The sequence below is a fragment of the Neolamprologus multifasciatus genome, chromosome 12 (genome assembly GCF_963576455.1).
Source record: "Neolamprologus multifasciatus chromosome 12, fNeoMul1.2, whole genome shotgun sequence".
Lineage (NCBI taxonomy): Eukaryota > Metazoa > Chordata > Actinopteri > Cichliformes > Cichlidae > Neolamprologus > Neolamprologus multifasciatus.
Window position 1 is genome coordinate 32885216 of NC_140450.1, and position 20401 is coordinate 32905616.

At 39.6% G+C, this 20401-nt stretch overlaps 1 protein-coding gene across 2 annotated transcripts; it reads right to left on the bottom strand.

The window, feature by feature from the left end:
* Positions 1 to 1857: 1857 nt before the first annotated feature.
* Positions 1858 to 18748, bottom strand: LOC146507341 (glutathione hydrolase 5 proenzyme-like). 2 transcript variants are annotated; one of them, XM_085178907.1, is made up of 12 exons: positions 17776 to 18748; positions 14727 to 14854; positions 14556 to 14651; positions 12571 to 12748; positions 12322 to 12482; positions 11912 to 11950; positions 11693 to 11823; positions 10775 to 10962; positions 10523 to 10614; positions 4055 to 4161; positions 3773 to 3886; positions 1858 to 3685 (listed from the first exon to the last, which is right to left on the bottom strand). In XM_085178907.1, exons 1-12 carry the CDS (start codon positions 17967 to 17969, stop codon positions 3545 to 3547), a joined length of 1569 nt encoding a protein of 522 aa, XP_085035033.1. In that variant the 5' UTR covers positions 17970 to 18748; the 3' UTR covers positions 1858 to 3544. The 2 variants fall into 2 exon arrangements, with proteins under 2 accessions (XP_085035033.1, XP_085035032.1); XM_085178906.1 differs by having other exon boundaries at positions 11912 to 12091.
* Between the last annotated feature and the right edge of the window lie 1653 nt (positions 18749 to 20401).

Genomic DNA, 20401 nt, shown 5'->3' on the forward strand with positions numbered 1-20401 from the left:
AAAAAATCTGCAGAGCCGTAGTAGTATCTGCAGTAAAGATCTTTTCTTACATTGTATACATTGTACCATAACCAATGGTGCCTCCAGTTTTAGATTTTTTTTCAATTAATATTTTGTACTTTTGTAAAATTCAAGAAGTCTTCTATTTTTGGAGTGTATTTTTTACGTATCTGTGTTACGTGCGTGTGTTGTTTGTTTGTTTCAGAATGTGTGTATGCCAATTCATCTGTGCAGGGGCTCGGCTGTGGTTGGTGGACGGAAGGAACGGCCTGATGTAACTGGCTCCCGCTGTGGACGTAATCAATAAAAGGACGACGGAAGAGCAGCTGTGTGGGGTGTGGAAAACTTCCCGTGCACTTACTTGCCTCAGGTCCAGATGGAGCAGCCGCAGCCATAGCTACTTAGTTAAATTCGGGCATGTGTGTGAAGTGCGGAGCAAGTAGGGGTGAGCTGCTGATTATTTTGGGAAGCTTTGTTTTCTACTGTGTTGTTAGACCAGGGAGGTCAGACTGTTTCATTTCTTTTGTCTTTTTTCCAGAAGAGTTCAAAGGGGAACCGAAGCATAGGTTGGGTTTTGTTTGTTGTGTTGGCCTTAGCTCACCCTGAAATCATACTCTCCCACTATCGTTGTACTGAGTGCCATTGCCGTAAATAAATTAAATAAATGTGGGAAGTCACGGAACATCCTGCTCTTGTTACAGTCATTCCAAGCCGGGTCATAACTTGATTTGGGGGCTCATCCGTTTTGTCTCCTTTTTTGGCTGGTTTTGTGGTCTGTAGTTTGTTCAGTCGGCCTTTGTTTTGTGTGTGTATTACACATACACATTAAAAGTGAATCTCTGTCCAAAAAATGTACTCAGTTTACTTTTTACTCACTATGAGCATCATTCATTAATCTTCCCCAGTAATTGAAGTTAGGATATGTATTTTTTTTTTATTCCAATCCATTCTTCTTTGGCAGCATTTAAATAACCTTTATCAGATTTGATTTGTTTTGTTACAGACTTTTCAAAAAAAGTGTTTTGCTTTTCTTTAAATAGTGCCACAAAATGTGGGATTAAATTGTGTTAAAATGTTTTGAGAAGAGGACCCAGGCACAGAGAGACATGATGAATTTAAGAATCTTATGATTTAATAAAGAAATTTGCAGACTTGCACAGAGATGGTAAAATTATGATGACTGATAACGGAGACGAAGACAACAGACGATGAGGACAGGGAGGAACAGGGGTTTAAATGCACCAAGGAGACAATCAGAGAGAACTCGGGACAACTGGAGACATTTAAGGATGCAGGGACAGACAGAGATGGGGAAGAAGTCTCATCGTGACGAGTAAAGTTTATCTTGGCTGGCTGGGCAGCTCTCTGGGTGCTCAGCACCCCCAAAGCTCTGATCCTAGAATCACCCCTGCTTCTGCCTTTACTGTTTCACGAAAGGTTAAAAAGTGAATGCCCACAATTTAGACTTTAATTGCAGTAAATTTTATTCAATGAATTTAGCAAAAGAAAAGCAAAAGCAAGATCAAATAGTAAAAATAACAAAAGAATAACCAAAACACTTAAACTATAGTTATCTAACTTCATGCTTCATTCAGTTTATGTAATTCTGCTTCAGTTAGATTTGTCTTTAACACATTTTCACATGAACATTCATTATAACAATTATATTATTATAACAATATAACAACTTTTACTTTTTAAAACTACTGATTCTGATTTATTGTCAATTTTAATGAAATCATACTGCTACACATGTACATCATATTTTGTAAGTCAGACATTCTTTTAGATAAGTGGCTCCACTGTGCCACTTTCACCCCATCCTGCACCCCCCTACCCCCCCCCCCCCCCCACACACACACACACACCAATGTCAGACTCTTGGTGAGGTCTGTTATTAGAATCATTGTTATTCTATTTTCTGATTTGTTACACTGGTTAGGATAAACATATTTATTTGTATATATTTTCAACATGCCAATATTGAGAAATAGCGCATAATTAAACCTCATTAAAGCCACATACAAGTTATGGTAAATGGTACATATTTACGTTCAATATGTTGTTATATTTTAAACAGTTTTGGGTGTTTGTGCTACTGTGTTAACCATCAGTAAAACACATATAAATCATGGTTCTGTGTTTACAAATTACAACACCTATGTTATTTTATTGATTCAGAATTAAGTGTATGATGAGCAGGCGGCACAGCTCTTATCTTTCTGCATTCCTCCAGACGCACACAAAATTACCAAGGTTGAAGCTGGCTCATGTGCACACACACAAGCCATCAGACATTAGAAATGTTATTTCCACGAGTCAAACTATGTTTCTCATTTATTTATTGATCAAAGTTATATTTTAATTTCTCTTTGATTAAGAATAAAAATGCTTTATTATTAGGAAATAGAGAAACGCTCTTTTATAGCACATTTTTAATCACATAAGACTAGATATAAAGACCTTTAACCTCTCCTACCTGTGATGTAGAGGCAGCCAGAGAGACGCTTCAATCTCCTTCTACTACAGATGTCACGACAATAGATACAATCGAATTCAATTTAAAATGCAACACTCCCATTTATCGGGGCTTGGATCTAGAGGTGGATTTAAAAGAATTGATTTCCCAATTCAAATACAATTTAATTTAAATAAACAGATATTAATTCATTAAATCCTGAAATCTATTTTAATTCTAATATATATTGTCAGAAACATCAGAATCTAAGCTGAAAGCTCACCAAAGAATTTCAACAACTACCAAACTACTAAAACAATTAAAGAGCAAGTAACCAGATTCCACAGAATTGTTCAACTGACAGCATGTACATTGACATGCTGTCGAACACTGTAAGCAGACATTTTCCCTACAGACATGAAACTCCAGGAACCACTCAAAACAGGATGTAAAGTTTTCCCTTATGACCTGATGGTTGCTTTTGCTTAGAGAAAAAAAAATTGTGTTTCAGTCTTTTAGTGCCTCATCACAACTTTTTTGGAATATGTTGTTGGCATTAAAATCAAAATAAACTAAAATGTTTAAGAGCTGCATGGAATTTAGGGCTGATATCAATGTTTAAGATAACAGTGTGGACAAGGATCAATATTTTTTTGATAATAATTTAAAAAATACAATTTCTCATATTTTACAATTGTTTTTTTCACATGTATGAATAAATATTTGAGTTTAAAAGATCTGATCATTGAATTGATTGAATCATCTATTTGTCATTAAGTTTATGTAGATGGAAAATGATCTGTACTGACTTCACTTTTACCAAAGAAACCTGCAAGTAATTGCAGAACAGAGATCAGAATGTGAACAAACAACCCGAACAGAAAGAGGGTCAGAGGGTCTGTTATTTCCTTTTGACTCTCCTCACTGTTAATAATCAACCTTTTCAATGATTTTCCAGCAGTAAAGACATCATCTGCTGCAGATTTTGTGGCTTCAGGAGTGTCTATAACTTTAAGGCCAAGCTAAATAACGCACATCACTGACTCTTCTGATGTCAGTTGGCATCAGAAGAGCTGGCTACTGATCTCAGTAGCCAGCTGCTTTGCCTTTTTTCCTTTCATCAGACCACGCAGAGATACAGCCATCATCCTCCTTCTTCACAGCATTAACTACATTGTAGAATATTGTTATATTATGTCCCAGAGCTTTAAGAGAATTTATTAAATCCTGCAGGGCAAAGAGGAAAGGAGACTCAGTTGTAACAAAAGTAGTATGATTTCTTATTTTATCATATGACTGTGCTGAATATATTACCTTTTGGGTAAGCTCGGGTTCAAACATAACGTCATATTCGGAGTCGACAAAAAAAACTGGAGCTTTAATTGCATCCTCAAGGCTCTTGTTAAACCAAAGATGATTGATGAGCGCCTTGGGCAGAGATAAAAAATACACAGCAATCTTTGAGATGATGAAGTGATGATTACAGGATAGATTAGAGTGAAGAAGGTCTTGATTATGATACCCGCTATAACATCAAAGAGGAGCATCAGTCTGCATTAATTTATCACATTTTTTGTGTTTATTATGGATACATACCGAGGCTATTCCAGTTGTAATCATAGTCGAACCAGCTCCTCCGATTACCAGCATCTTTGACTGGGACTTCAGCACAGCTGGGGCCATAGAGGAAGGAGGACGCTCCCCTGAGAAATACAATACAAGCCTTTAATGACAGGACGAAACGACAATTCAGACTCATCAATGTGAGAAGAACAAGGAAAAAAAAAACAATTGGGCCTCATTCATAAATAGGACACACACACAAATCTGTGCATAAAAGATGGCGCCGGTGTGTGTGGCTGCTCGTCTGTCACTGCTAAGTTTGTTCCTGTTTATATTACTTCTAACCTTTGTCATCCACAAAACAGTCTCTGCTGAGGTATGGTCGCCAGACACTACTTGTCTTAGCTAATTATAGGCTAATCTCCAACCTTCCTTTCATATCAAAAATCCTTGAAAGAGTAGTTGTCAAACAGCTAACAGATCATCTGCAGAGGAATGGTTTATTTGAAGAGTTTCAGTCAGGTTTCAGAGTTCATCACAGCACAGAAACAGCTTTAGTGAAGGTTACAAATGATCTTCTTATGGCCTCTGACAGTGGACTCATCTCTGTGCTTGTCCTGCTAGACCTCAGTGCAGCATTCGATACTGTCGACCATAATATCCTATTAGAGCGATTAGAACATGTTGTAGGTATTACAGGTACTGCTCTTCAGTGGTTTGTATCATATCTATCTAATAGACTCCAATTTGTACATGTAAATGGAGAGTCCTCTTCACACACTGAGGTCAGTTATGGAGTTCCACAGGGTTCAGTGCTAGGACCAATTCTGTTTACATTATACATGCTTCCCTTAGGCAGCATCATTGGAAGACATAGCATACATTTTCACTGCTATGCAGATGACACCCAGCTCTATCTGTCCATGAAGCCAGATAACACACACCAATTAGTTAAACTGCAGGAATCTCTTAAAGACATAAAGACCTGGATGGCCACTAACTTTCTGCTTCTTAATTCAGATAAAACTGAGGTTATTGTACTCGGCGCTGAAAAGCTTAGAAATACGGTATCTAACCAGATTCTTCCTCTGGATGGCATTACCTTGGCCTCCACTAACGCTGTGAGGAACCTTTGAGTCATTTTTGACCAGGATATGTCCTTCAATGCACATATTAAACAAATATGTAAGACTGCTTCCATCCATTTGTGCAACATCTCTAAAATTAGATATATCCTGTCTCAGAGTGACGCTGAAAAACTAGTTCATGCATTTAGTACTTCCAGGCTGGACTACTGTAATTCATTATTCTCAGGAAGTCCTAAAAACTCCCTGAAAAGCCTTCAGTTAATCCAAAATGCTGCAGCAAGAGTCCTGACAGGGACTAGAAAGAGAGAGCATATTTCTCCTGTTTTGGCTTCCCTTCATTGGCTCCCTGTTAAATCCAGAATTGAATTCAAAATCCTGCTCCGCCTTCAGTTTTCAGGCCCCTCTTCTGTGAAACGTTCCTTTTTGCTAAAGCATACAGTTAGGGCAGGACCAGGTAACCCTGAATCCTCCCTTAGTTATGCTGCAATAGACGTAGGCTGCCGGGGAATTCCCATGATGCATTGAGTTTTTCCTTTCCAGACAACTTTCTCATTCACTGTGTGTTAATAGACCTCTCTGCATTGAATCATACCTGTTATTAACCTCTGTCTCTCTTCCACAGAATGTCTTTATTCTGTTTTCCTTCTCTCACCCCAACCGGTCGCAGCAGATGGCCCCGCCCCTCCCTGAGCCTGGTTCTGCCGGAGGTTTCTTCCTGTTAAAAGGGAGTTTTTCCTTCCCACTGTCGCCAAAGTGCTTGCTCATAGGGGGTCATATGATTGTTGGGTTTTTCTCTGTACCTGTTATTAGTAACAACCCTTATTGGGTTATAGCACCACTGGACAGGGGTTTGCCCTACTATTGTAATAGTTGTGGGAGTCTCCTAGTGGGTGTGTGTTTTTAGCGGCTGCCATTCCATCCTGCTCATGTTCTGTTCTCAGGAAAAACCACAGTGACTTTAACTCAGTGTTCATTTGGAGGGACGTGTTGTTTTATGTGGAACACTGAAGCATCTGAGTGTGCACGGACACTCTCTGTTTGACTGACATTGGTGCTTACTTACGGTGGGTGAACGCTTTTCCCCCTATGCTGTAACTCTTGTGGGGGAGAGTAGTTTCGGCCATACACTTTTGAAATGGCGTCCCACCCAGACACAGGGAGTGAGGGGGATGGCTGCGACTCGGACTCGGATGCTGAAGCTCCCAGCCTGACAAAGTACATCATCCCTCACTCTACCCCTCTGGACCTCAACCTTAAGGTGGAAAGCTTGCAAGAAAAGGTGGAGAAACTGCGAGTTTGCTTACACAATTTGCTGGAGCTACAGAAGGATCATAGGGGAACTGGGGGAGCGAACATCTCCCCAGAGAACCCCCAACCCAGTGGCTTTTTCCACGCCATTCACGCAGGAAGGGATTACCGCAGAGCCCCCTCCGCTTCTCCGGCGTCAGTCGGCGGAACTCTGCAAGACATCAAGGATGATCGCTGCAGCGCTGCACCAGGGCAAGCTGGAGTCCCCAGTGTTCGCTGGTGACGGTGGAGTGTCACCAGAGTAGTGGCTCCAACTGGTGGACAGCTACAGATCGTCACTGCACCTAACCAACTCGCAGGTTCTGAGTGAGCTACCCCACTTCCTCAAGGGAAAGCCCAGTAAATGGTTTAGGGCCCTCAGCTTTCACATTACTACATGGGCATACTTTTACCAACTTTTTGAATCAGTGAATCAGCATCCCTCCCCCCATTCGCAAAGTATGCCTCGCCTGCATGATGCCCACCAGATTGTGCAAGGCATTGTGGGGCACATGGAAGATGTAGAGCCTGGAGTGCACTGGAATACTCTACTGAAAGCCAAAGTTAACTTCAACTCAGTGGCAGTGAATGCTACACTAGACACGGGAGCATCCCTGTCTGCTGTGCGGGCTGAACCCCTTTGTCTTAGGGATGAACTTTATGAGCAGGGCCTCTTTCACAATCCACATCCCCTCAAGAACCCCCCCCCATCCAGGTTCGGACATCGGTCTTCCACCGTCCTTGGTGGTCGACAATGGCCTGCTCTACTACCGAGGCCCAAAACATAGGCGCAATCTTCAGCCCCAGGAGGAGCTGAAGCTGTATGCTCCTACAGCTCTCCGGGGAACCCTGTGCAGTTATTATCATGACCACCCTACTGCAGGTCACCTGGGTATTGCTAAGACACTAGCGAGAATGCAGTCTAGGTTTTTCTGGCCCGAGATGGCAGCTGACGTTAAGCGCTACGTCTTGTCATGTCCAGTCTGTCAACTCTGTCAACTCACAAAACCCAGTCAAAGAAAGCCAGCGGGCTTCATGGTCCACATTTCGCGACCCAGAGACCCTGGGAGTACACAGGGGTCGATTTTGTCAGACCACTACCTCGCACCGCTTTGGGGAACTCGTACATACTGGTCTTCGTGAACTACTTCTCCAAGTGGATTGAGGTGTGTGCGGTTCATGATGTGACTGCTCAAGTGGCAGCCAGTAAGTTCATTAGCGAGGTGTTTGCTAGACATGGGGGCCCTAGGTACCTTAATTTGGACAGGGGCTCACCTTTTATCAGTGAGCTGTTTGAGACTGTTCTCTCCACTTTTGGGTCCACCCACCGCCTCACGACGGCGTATCATCCACATTATTTTCTTTCTTTTTTTTGCGAAGCGATGGGACGAGGCATGACCTCTCACAACAAACGCAGCATGGTTAACACCTTGGAGACGCTTACAGCTGCCGTGAAGGCTCAAAACAACACCATTGAGCGTATGGTGGGATACATCAGAGAGAGGCCTGCTCAAAAGGAGACCCTTGAGCGAAAGTTGGATCACATCACAGAACGGATCACTGCAGTTGTGAGGTCTCAGAATCAAAAGAATGACAACACCACGGAACAGAAGTTTGATACCATCATGGGGAGTCTCATGGCTCTCCAACAGGAGATTGAGAGACCAGCGTCAGAGTGTTAAAGAACAGCTTTAAATTCTCCTGTGCTGCTCGCATAAAAGAATTCAACATGCGGAAGCCATGGTGCCAGCTGCGGGCCCAAGGCTGGTGCCGAACAACAACAACTCCCTGATAACGACTGTGTGATGACTATTCTTCCCATTCCATGCAAGGCCACCTGGGTTGGCCAGCAGACTGTTTACCTAGCCTGATAGGGCGAAGGACACTGTCTCAGCTGAACTCTGGACACGCACACACATACACTTACACTGATAAGCACGCACTCATCCCCCTCCCTTTCCAAACGCCTTCGATGCTTGTTTCCTGTGGGGAAAGACGGCGGGTCTGGGTGCCGCACTGGAATGGTAGCGCTGTGCAGGATGACTGCTGTGTTTCCTTCGAATTACTCCTCACCCCCTACCCAACCCTGTGGCTTGTCACGTGCTCCAATGTTGTAATGTAGACATTTGTGTGCTTTTTTGTGCAGAGGAGTTTTTTTGTTTCCTGTTCTCATGCTGTCCTCCCATAGGTGCCCAGCATGAGTAGAGGTCTCTTTTTTTCCTCTTGTACTTTTCCCATTGTTGTGTACTTTTTCAGTGTTTTCTCCGTAACGCTGCCGATCTCCGACTGTATTCCCATGTGATGTCTTTGTTGTGTGTGTAAGTTGAAGAGTTGGTGTTTGGACCCAACTCATAAATAAAGGTGATGATGATGTTGATGATAAGTCATGTGCACAAATGTTTCAGGACAGCTGGGGCCAAACAGAAAGGAGGATGCTCCAGTGAGAAGTATTACAAAAGCCTTGAGTGACAAAAAAAGAAACAAAATCTACACTCATCATTGTGAGAAGAACAAGAAGAAAATTATTGGATCTCCTTTACAAGCAGAGTGTACACACAGAGCTGTGTGTAAATAATTTCTATGAATGTTTCTCCTGCAAATCAGTGATTTAAGAGAACTTTGTTATCTGAATCTGTACTCTAAGAACAAATTTAGAAGTATCTCTGACCATGCATTCAAACAAATCATTGTCTTAGAAAGTTTAAACATGTCTTTAAACTAAATATTGATAGTAGTACTAACTACAATAGTTCTAATAAGAAACGAATTATCATTGTTTCCTTTTAACCACTATTCACAGTTTTCAAAACACTGAATTACAATCCAATAATGCATGCTTTTTGTGTATTATGTTTATGTGTGATATATTTTTATTATTCTTGTAAAGCGCTTTATAACAGCTTAAAAATGGCTATATAAAGACATTGAACTTACTAATTTAGGGTAAATTTGTAATTTGTCATTAGCAGGAACACAATGAAACTAAGTGTATTATTGGGATTGTCTAAATGATTTGTAGGACTGCTTGTGCCTGTCATAGTGATATGTGAATAATGGCTGTACAAATGCATCATGGCTCACATGTGTTCACTGCGTTCACAATGGCTGATCACAGCCAGTTTGTGTTGCAGTTTGTGAAACCTGGCAAGAGCACAAACTTTGCCAAAATGTTGAATCATTTACACTAGAATGAAGTTTCACCAGGTGTCCATGAAGCAGAATAAATCAGTATGTCAGATATTTACATATTGAATTTTAAATCTCTCAATATTTAAATAATTTGCCAACAAGGACCTTACGTTTAACAACCCACAATTAACTGTTTCGATCTTTGGTTGAGGATTTTTATATGCTACTTTTTATGCTTAAATAGTTTTTTGGTGGTCTGAGAGCAGACAGTCTCTATAGAGAGAGGTGGGTTTTAAAGGGATAACAGGAGAGAAGCTGCAGAGAGGACACATGTGCCAGAGTAACTTTAGCAAATGAGCTAAAAATTGCTGATTAGTTCTAAACAGATATCATAATTGAAGTTCAGAATACTGGAAAGACACACTTGAATTAAACTAAGTATTCAAATCTATTTATATTACAGTAGTTAGATTTTTGACTGGCAACAGCATCCACAGATAAATCTTCAAATATACAATTCAACCACACAAAAATAAAATTTACTGTAAACAAATAATCTTTGGACAGATTGGCATGTAGAGTATTTGTAGGTATTGTGTATGTTATTTAGACAATAGTCTTGCAAATTTGTGAAATTTTCTCATATTTCTGTGAGTGTGATAGATTTGTTATTAATAACAATAAAAACTGACCAAGTGGCCTAATAGATTAGCATCTTCAAACTGAGCGACATCTTTATTACCTTAAATTTTTTTTAAAAAAAGTGTCTTAAAAAGTTATAAAAGGGTTATTGGGGAAAAGTTGATTTACTTACGGATCCTAAATATGATATTCCTGTTGGGAAAATCATTAGAGGGAAAACAAAACCTCTTTGTGGTAATAGTTTTGGAAAAAATCCTCACTGTGCCTCAGCGTTTACACAATGCTATTTTATGACTCAGTGTATTTAAATATTTAAAAGATATTAAAAGTGCAATACAGCCTGCTGATCCCTTACCAGGGGAGATGTTAGATCTTCTTCCACAGAAGTCAGACAGCTGGTTGTTGAGGATGATTCCAGTGCTTGGAGAGAGGACCTTGGAGCCAAATCTGAAAAGAAAAATATATTTAATGAACTACAAAACTAGCATCCTCCTTGTGATTAATTTCTCCATTATCTCTTAAACCTTTCTGATCATTCAGCTTCAAAGGAAGAATAATATGTGATAGCTGGTTCCCAACATTTAAACAGAACCATCCAGATACTGACTCATCATTGATGCTGCTGGTGACAGACACAGCAGATCCATCTTCAGCCAGCACAGAAACGTGTGTGGTACCTGTGCTGTCCACATACTGGGTGTCACCATAATACTCAGGGGCATGAGTCTCATTAGTGATCAAACTTCGTATGTAGTCAGCAAAGTTATCCTCTGTTAAATTTTTTGCCGTTGTGGACTGCAGAGCATAAAAAATAAACACATTACACAATATCCATGAACATCAAGACAAATACAAAAAATACATAAAATATTTAGAGTCAAATATTAACACGATTTGGGTTTATCTGCTTTTAAAGCTCGTTATTTGTTTCTGTATGTTACACCACTTGTCAGAATTATCATTTTAAAGAGAAACCGTAAATGCTGATTTACTGGGAAATGTTGGGATTACAGGAAAGTTTTCACAGCACTCAATCTTTTAAAAACTAAGTACACCCTTGCTGCTTCCATAAGAATTAAGAGGGTAATTACCAGACAGGTGCTGATAATCAAATGACCTTCATTAACTAATCATTAAACTGGAAGCACCTTTATAAATGCAGAAGTTTGGCAGTTTCCTGGTCCGGAGCATTCAGGTGTGTTAACACAGTCTCACTCTAACAGTCAAGTAAGATCAGTAAGCTCAGAGAAAATGCAAAAATCTCTTAACACCACAACAAATTCATGATGTAACCACTGATATAACACTGATAAAAACCAATGTTGCCTTTCTGAAAGCAGGAACTTTACTTTTAAATATTTTATACTGTCTATTTTTAGGGGTTTGTGCTGTGTTATTGCTACTTTTACTCAAGTCAGGGATCTCAATATTTCTTTCACCACAGTCATAACTAAATGTAACTACTTAAAAATAATTTACCTCTATCGAACAAAAGCAGGTGTAAATCTGTCCATGTGATACTTACATTATCTGGGTCAAACCCTGGATCTCTGATACGTTTCCTTAATCCATTGGCAAATTTTAAAGCTTCAATATAACGGTGATAGAATAATGTCTTTTCATCGGTCGTGTTAGGTTCTTTATTTATTTTATATCCTGAAAATATAAACAGCTGTTAGAAAGTGTCATTTTATGATTTGTAGTGTAGATGAGCAGCAGTTCTACAGTCACTATCTACAGGAACCTTTCATGATGTTGAGGATGAGGCTGAGGAGGGCTCCTCCTGCAGGGGGTGGAGGGAAGTACATTTTATAATCTCCCAAAGAAATATTCCACGCTTCAGTCACTTTAACTTTATACAATTCCAAGTCGTCCAGTGAAATATTCCATGGATTAGTACGGTTTTTCAAGTCCGTGACCTTTGCTTCAGAGCAAAAACAGTGAAACAAATGATTCTGCTGAACAAAACTTAACACAACACATCTCATAATCTAGACTTTTAATGAATCCAGACAGATCACAGTGTAGCTTGTGAGGGATCATGGCAGAGATTCACAGAGCTAATTGATGTGTTTGTTTGTAATTAGATCATTGTGCCTGGCAGATATAGAAAATGGTCAGAAAGAGAGCAAGATGAAACCGGTCTGATAATACCTGCTTCCTGAATGTCACTGATTAAATTCGTCGCTATTGTTCCCTTGTAAAACACATCTGGTCCCTCGTTTGCGATCATCTCCAAAGTGTCAGCCAGTTTCTCAAATTTCACAGTATCACCGGTCTTAAGCAGGTTCCCATTTTTATCTAAATATAACTCCCTAAAAGACAAAGACAGTGAAATAAAGCTGAACCATTCTCTGTTTGCTCCTCATATTTTAGAAATCACATTGTGGGTGTATTTCATACCGTATTGACGTATTATTAATGCGTTGGATGTATTGACCATGGACGTATTCAATACGGGACCCATTTCTGGCCAGTTTGATGGCCGGCTGAAAGAGGTCGGCCCATGGCAACTTCCCATACAGCCGGTATGCCGCTTCATAACCTCGAATTTCTCCAGGAACCCCAATCCATCTCCCATCTGATCAGATGAATAATGGATAATCAGGGCAGGAAAGTAACTCATACATTTAATCATGTTTTCAGTCAACTGTAAGGTTCTGACCTTTAGTGTCCTGAGATAACATTTGTTATAGTTTGGTGCTATATAGTTTCAAATGATTTCTACTTTATTTCATTTCAGAGGTGTACTTAGTGTACTTTTCGTCCATTTATAATTAGCTATATCATAGATAATGTTTTGCATATTATACTTGGGCTCAGGGGGTTGGGAAGCGTATCTGTAACCGGAAGGTCACCGGTTTGATTCCCGGGCTCTCTGTCCTGGTCGTTGTGTCCTTGGGCAAGACACTTTACCTACCGCCTACTGGTGTTGGCCAGAGGGGCCGATGGCGCAATATGGCAGCCTCGCTTCTGTCAGTCTGCCCCAGGGCAGCTGTGGCTACAACCGTAGCTGCCACTACCAGTGTGTGAATGTGAGAGTGAATGAATAGTGGCATTGTAAAGAGCTTTGGGTGCCTTGAAAAGTGCTATATAAATCCAATCCATTATTATTACTTACCTTTGCGTTTTACATTTATTTATTTCACTATATATATATATATATATATATATATATATATATATATATATATATATATATATATAGTGGGTGTGGACACCCTTCCCTTATTGATGGATTTTTTCTCAAACATTTACATTTTTTTTGTTTTAAATAAATAATTGAGCCGATATCCCCTACGGTGGACATGATGGGCCAAAACATCAACAAATAGAAAAACACAGCAAAATCACACAAAACACAATGGAAATAGAAAGAAAAAAAATGAATTACAAAAAAAAGAAAACAGAAACACTTCAGTTTTTGTTCCTTTTTTTCATTGTGGTTTTTTTTATTTATTTATTTTTTTTTTATCTAATTCAGTTTTGTTTTTTTCAACTTCTGTTGTTTTTGTGCGCGTTTGCAGTGTTTTTCTATTTGCTGGTGTTTTCTTAAGTTGTAGTCCATTTGGCCTTTCAGGGCCACCATAAATAACCGTATATAACAACTTGAGGTGGTTATTAGAGTAGATAATAAAGAACTGTTTATGCACTACATTTAATTAAAAAACTATATAATTTGTCAATAAGTCTACATAGTTTGAAATCACATTTTAACACTTATTTTTCAACATACTGCACTCCACAGTTACTTAATGGCTAAATAAGTTCTGCTTTTCTCTATATTGGTTTTCCTGTAGGCGTACCCGTGGAGGGCCAATGGCACCTTTTTGGGTCCCAAGTGCAAACAGGCTATGGATTGCCCACACTAAGCACACTAAATACCATTTCAGCCAGTACTCGGGCCCACAGTGGCCTGCCTATAAAACCCCCGCAGCCTCCTCCACTATAGTTTGACATCAAAGTTCAGTTATCCAACCAATTTATTCAGATCATTTAATTATGATACTAGTTGCTTTGAAATAAAAGAAATTGTTAAAAAACACACACACACACACATAACAACAACAACAACAACAACAAAAACTATATGACCTACTTTAAGTGAACCTTAATGAAGAAGAAACATTTACAGTTAAAAGAACTGTGTTACAGGATCTGCTGCTCTTCTTGTGACAAACCAAGCAAACAGAGTTCTTCAATCCTTTTGTCATTATCTGATAATTTCACTAACCTAAGCGCCTCAGACCTGCAACCAAAAAGCTAGTGCACGACAACAGATGGATCTAGAAAAACAATAAAGACTACCTACAAAAAAAATCGGGGGGGGGGGGGGGGGGGTAGGTAACAGATGCAGGCCTTTAAATAATGGTATTATGTTATCCTACCTTGTGTCCAGTCTGAGGTGTTAGCACATGACTTAAGCAGATCAGGGGTCGCGTTCCTGGGGACAGTCTCTCTGGAGTTGATTATTGTTACTTTACCTTTGAAAAGATGACATATTATTACTTGATTCTTCAGCAAGACTGAGCTGCATTAGAATGTGGGTGTCTTTTTACCAGAGCTGTCCATAATTGTGAATATGGACCCTCCTCCGATTCCCGCACTCTGTGGGTTGATGATGGAGGTGCACAGCAGCGCAGCAATGGCGGCATCTACTGCAGAGCCGTTTTTCCTTAGTATTTCCCTGAAAGAGTTCACCGTTATTAACTGAATTTAGATCTCAATCAGGATTTTCCCATTCTGCAATTGAATTTCTATGATGCATGCCCCACTAACTGTCTTTGGACTGTGGGAGGAAGCCGGAGTTCCCGGAGACAACCCATGCAAACACCGGGAGAACATACAAATTCCACACAGAAAGACCCTGATGGTGGAATTGAACTCAGGACCTTCTTCAGATTTAGTCCAAAGCAATTAGATGCTGTGGAGAATAAAGCAACATAAATCTGGCATGATGCCATGGTTTAATGAGCTTCCAAAGATGTTTTAGTGCTCAGGTTTGCTCTTAGAAAACTACATGTGTTGTATAAAGCCTTTGTTAGTACATATAAACAGAACAAAGTGTATCAAAAAAGAAATGTCAAAAAGTACAGGTACAGTAAAAAGGACTAGCCTGCCACATAGTTTGGTTTTTTTACTTTAATTTTCTGCGTGTCTTTGAATTCACACCTCTCTAAGTTGATCACTTTAATTTCCATCAAATCAATCCTAATTATAGGGACTATTGTAAAACACAATTTGTTTCTAGAAACTGGGTTTACAATTCTTATATTGAAATTCTCATATATATTCAAATAATCAAAAAATGTTAATTTACCAAATCTGGTCATTGATGCTTCCTGGCTTGTGTAGTCACTAGGTAACAAAAGCTCAACACTGCCACTAGCATCCTGGAGCACTTCCGTTGTGTTTTGTTGTACAAAAACAAAAGTATTTACATTTAACTTTTAACTACTTATATTTTCAGCGTTTTCCTTTTAAACAAATTTAAAGTGAAACAACACAAAACACTGCAAACCACAACAAAAAATATACATTAAAATATAAATTAAAATATGCAAAACAAAAAGATGCACATTCTCTGTCATATAAGCCTGGGATGATTTTTTTGGGGAGAGTGTTTTCCTCCTTGGAATTACATACAAAGGATTCACTGCATGAATAAACATTCCGAATCCTTTATCATCTGCAACTGAAAGTAGTTGTGGATGATTACTATACCTTTCTAATGTGACGATGTTGTCTCTTGTTGTTGCCCCTGGCTCTCTTTCCCTCCCGCTCTGTTCCTGTGCTACTGCCAGTTTAACTATAGCCCCTTCCCCCCTCTGCTCAAAAAACACCATGGATCCCAATAAGGAGCCGGCTCGCGTCTTTCACTTCAAAGAGTCTAAGAGCCGTTTCGTTCACGACTGACACATCACTAGTAGGGGTGGGTTTTTATTAGGGGTGGGTTTTTATAATCGATTTATCCATTAAAATCGATTCTGGCTTGGATAACGTAAAATCGATTCATTAAAATCCTGAATCGATTTTTTAATATAAATTTATTTTGCCCGAAATGCCAGAATCTCTGGTGAAAGATCACAAAATTTCAACAACCACCAAACAGCTAAGACAGTAAATGAGAGCAGGTACGGATTCTGCACAAAGACGTAAACACACAGTGTGACCCGCGGATCAGAATCAGTGAGATGTCGCCTTTCTCAGCTGACGGTCGGGGCTGAAAGCACGGGTCCGCACTGTGTGTTTACGCCCTTTTTGCGCTGATCATAAAGCTGTTAGTTTTATCTCTCTCCAAACAATACTGGCCGAACCAGCAGCAAAAGAAGATCCAAACTAAGCTTCACATAAACATCGTCATGAATTCCCTCTGACGTTTACTGTTTTGCTTTCTCCATGATAAAATCACACTTCATGCACAGTTCTCTCTCTCTCTCTCTGTCTCTCCCTGTCTGTCTGTTTTCTGCATTATTCGCTTGCTTGTTACGCACAAGTCTACCGTTGTTTACAGCGCTGTCGGCCGACGTTTTTTAGAAAACCTAATTTCTGCCGTTCAATATTGAACAAATTTAAACTTTTTAAAATTGTGCAAAATGCAAAACGCTCGGCTGTGTCGCTAATAAAACCGCTGTAACTTCAGAGGTAATGTTCATGTGTTGATTAATGGTTTTCTTTCGTTTTTGATGTACTGCAGAATATTTTTATAAAATCCCAGGCCAGGAAAATCGCCTTCATGTTTTTCTGTGTTTTATCTTCAGCTACTTTGACACAAATGCATCTGCTGTGACGCTCACACCTTTGATAAAGTCTTGCGTGTGTCAGCTTCCTTTTTATAGATACAAAAATATGTAAATGTACTGATCTGAATTATAATATTTCTGACTGTCAAAAATTTCCCAGATTCAAATCAAATTGAATCGAATTAAATCGAATTGTGGATCAAATCGATTCGGGACCTTGTGAATCGGAATTGAATCGATTCTAGAAATCAGTGACGATACCCAGCCCTAATCACTAGTACCACGGAGTTATACCGAAAGCTGGCATTATGTCAGACACTTTTTTTTTTCTTTTTTTTTTTTTGGGGGGGGGGGGGGGTTGTGGGGTTTTCTTTTTTATTCTTTAATTTTTGCTGTGTTTTTAGCATTTTATGCCATTTTTTGGTATCTTGTATCTTATGTCTCATCACCCATCAGCAAACATACACAGCCCTCTTCCAACACCTGAAAAAGCAGGGTTTTGAGGCTTGTAGAACATACAGGCAGAGCAGAGTGGGTTTGCTCTTTCGCTCTTCACTTATTTAGAATAAAGAGATGCCCCAAAACAAACCACAGCGCCAAGGGTTGCATGCTTCTCGTTGTTATACAGTTCACAATTTAAATTGGCTATTCTAAATATTTTATTCATGTACGTGCCTTATTCAGTAAAAATTGCAAATTGTAAAATTTCAAATTTGTTTGTTGTGTTTTTCTGTTAATAATCCCTGATTACAAATTTTGCAGAGCAAAACAACTACCAGATGGTTGAAAAACGCTATTACAGCTAAAACAACAAATTACTCCCAAGTGGTCTGCTTAACATTACAGGGGTTAAAATGTTACTCACCGTCCAATTTCTGAACATTTCCCGGAGTCAGCGGCCACAGCAGCTTTTGAGAAAGGGCATTTAGGGTCCTTGTCCAACGGGGCAAAACAATTTTTATATTTACATACCCCCCAAATTACACTAACTGTAATTAGAGCAGCGCTTAAGACTACAATTACGAAGACCAAAATAGGTATTGTCGGATTTCTTGACATCCCTGCTTTCTTCTCTGCGTAACCGTCGGTAGTTCACTTACTCTGAAAGTTTACCGCTTGATGATTCCCCGATAGCACAGCGACGTATTGCACACATATATTCGCTGTGTGGGTAATGGTATATTCGATCCTAATCGTTCCTCTGGTACCCTAGAAGTTGACCTTGCTGCTCTGACTCCTCACCTGAAGAGCTCGATTATTAATCTTGGGGTAAAAATAGACTCTGTACTTAGTTTTGATGGCCACGTAAACGGGGTGGTGAAATCTTCATTCTTTCACCTCAGATGTCTGTCGAAGATCAAGCCTTTTCTTTCCAAGCGTGATTTGGAAACTGTCATCCATGCTTTTATAACCTAACCTTGGACTACTGCAACTCCCTTTTAATAGGGGTTGGCCAGGGCACTGTGTCACGCCTGCAACTGGTGCAGAATTCTGCTGCGTTTTTAACTGATAAAAGAAAATTTTAGCACATTACTCAGGTTCTGGCCACCTTACATTGGCTTCCAATTACATTTAGAATCCATTTTAAAATCCTTTTACTGGTTTTTAAATCCTTGAATGGTCTGGCACCTGTACATTTGTCCGATCTGCTGACACCGGTCTGGTCAGGTGAGCAGCTGTTATTCTCAGTCCTAAAATCACGGAGACCGATTGTGGCCCCATTCTTGGAATGATCTTCCTCTTCACATTAGGAAATCGATATCAGTGGTGGTTTGTAAATCCAGGTTAAAAACTAATTTTTGCGCTGGCCTTTGACTCAGTGGATAACGGACATTGTTATTGGCAGCACTTTAGTCAGGCATGTGTTGTTTTTAAAGCGCTTTATAAATAAACTATGGTATGGTAGGCGGAGACGTGTGTTTGCTCATTGGTAAACAGAGGTAGCTGCTAGGTTGATAAACACCGCTTCCTCTACCTCTCTCTGCGCACGCCACAGGGTGCGGTAGGGCTGACATTTTTACTCATCTATGCAAAATACTGGGTGGACCTCGCTTACCTCAGCTTTTTCCTCATTGTGTGTGATCCCACCAGGGATATTATGGATATTGTTTTTCCCACTGAAAAAAAAAATAGCATCAACGGCCCTTATCGCTACTTTAGCGACTTCCTACTGTACTCTATGCGATGTTCTTCAGCCACGCGCTGCTCTTTTTCACCCAAACCATAAAGCACTTTGCATCAAGATTGTGACTTTTAGTCTCCGGTCAGTGATGTTGGTTCACTGTCTGACCGAGTGAGAGAAGAGATATTACTGCAGTAAATTATGATCTTCAGTTGGACTAATATCAACTGCAGCTGAATGTTCAGATATCTGTCAGGACTGCTCAAATATGAATTATTTATAGTGATCTAAAACTGAAATTAAAACCCAAGTGTGAAAAAATGTAGTTAACAGACATTTAAAACGAAACTTTTGGAAAAATAAAAACCGAAACAATATTTTGTATTTAAGATGAAACCTATATGAACTGTCTTTAGCTTAAATGTATTTTGTTAACTTCAGATTTGGACAACTTTGTCAACACAACCATCATAAAGAACCTCTGTTGAAACTGAGATGTCTAAGTTAACTGCATTCAAAGTGTTTGCATTTTAATATATTTTCTTTTTCTTTCAAAACATGTTATATCTATATGTGTTGTATATGCGTTGTATAAATAAAACAAATAAGTAAAAATATATATGATGCATAGTGTTCGCAAACAGGGACAGCTGGTATGAATTGGCTGACAGGGCTAAGTCCTCCCTATCCTATTCAATAAAAAATAAATATATATATTTAAAATCATCTTAGAACCAATTGCTTAAACGCTGGTGTAACGAAGTGCAGCAACAACACCAAATGTTCAAAAGAAAAACAAGAAAAACAGCTAAACAGGATTTAGCTACATGGGCTTATTTTTCACAGCCCATGCTCCACAGCATCATCTACCATTCACTTTCATAGAGTAGTGATTTACAAGTGTCAGGCCACGCCCCCTTGATTTGCTGGGCTGAAGTTAGTTCAGCCCAGAGGCAGGAATTTTAGTGAACGAGAGAAGAGACCCTTTTGTGAGTGTCGAAGGTGAAATCAATATGGCTGCAATGGCAAACATTAGCATGAACGAAGTTGATGAATGAAGCACATTGGAAAATAGTGTAAATCCATCAATGTTTGGTAAAGTTAACATAGCCTGTCAACTGGACGAAGGACACCGCATTGCTTTACAGAGACGCAACGAGCTGGCAAAAAAGAAAGCAGTCATTCACTATCATGGATTGTGGACTGTTAAATTTTGTGGGGCACATCAGCTAGCTTCAGCTAGGTGTGTTTCTGGACCTCCGCTTTGCTGGGGGGTGCACACTTTCTTTTCTTTTCATTCTACCCTCATGCATGTTGGTAATTTATACAATATTCTTCAAAAACGGACCACAGACCCTCTCAGAACCAG

Bases quoted from the DNA above. Each gene is read 5' to 3' on its own strand.
- LOC146507341 (XM_085178906.1), bottom strand. From the start codon at position 17,969: ATGTCAAGAAATCCGACAATACCTATTTTGGTCTTCGTAATTGTAGTC. The intron at 12,092-12,321 runs GTATTATCAGAC...TTTGCTCTGAAG, and splicing joins CAGTGACATTCAGGAAGCAG to CAAAGGTCACGGACTTGAAA. The intron at 10,963-11,692 runs GTAAGTATCACA...TATGCTCTGCAG, and splicing joins CAGGGTTTGACCCAGATAAT to TCCACAACGGCAAAAAATTT.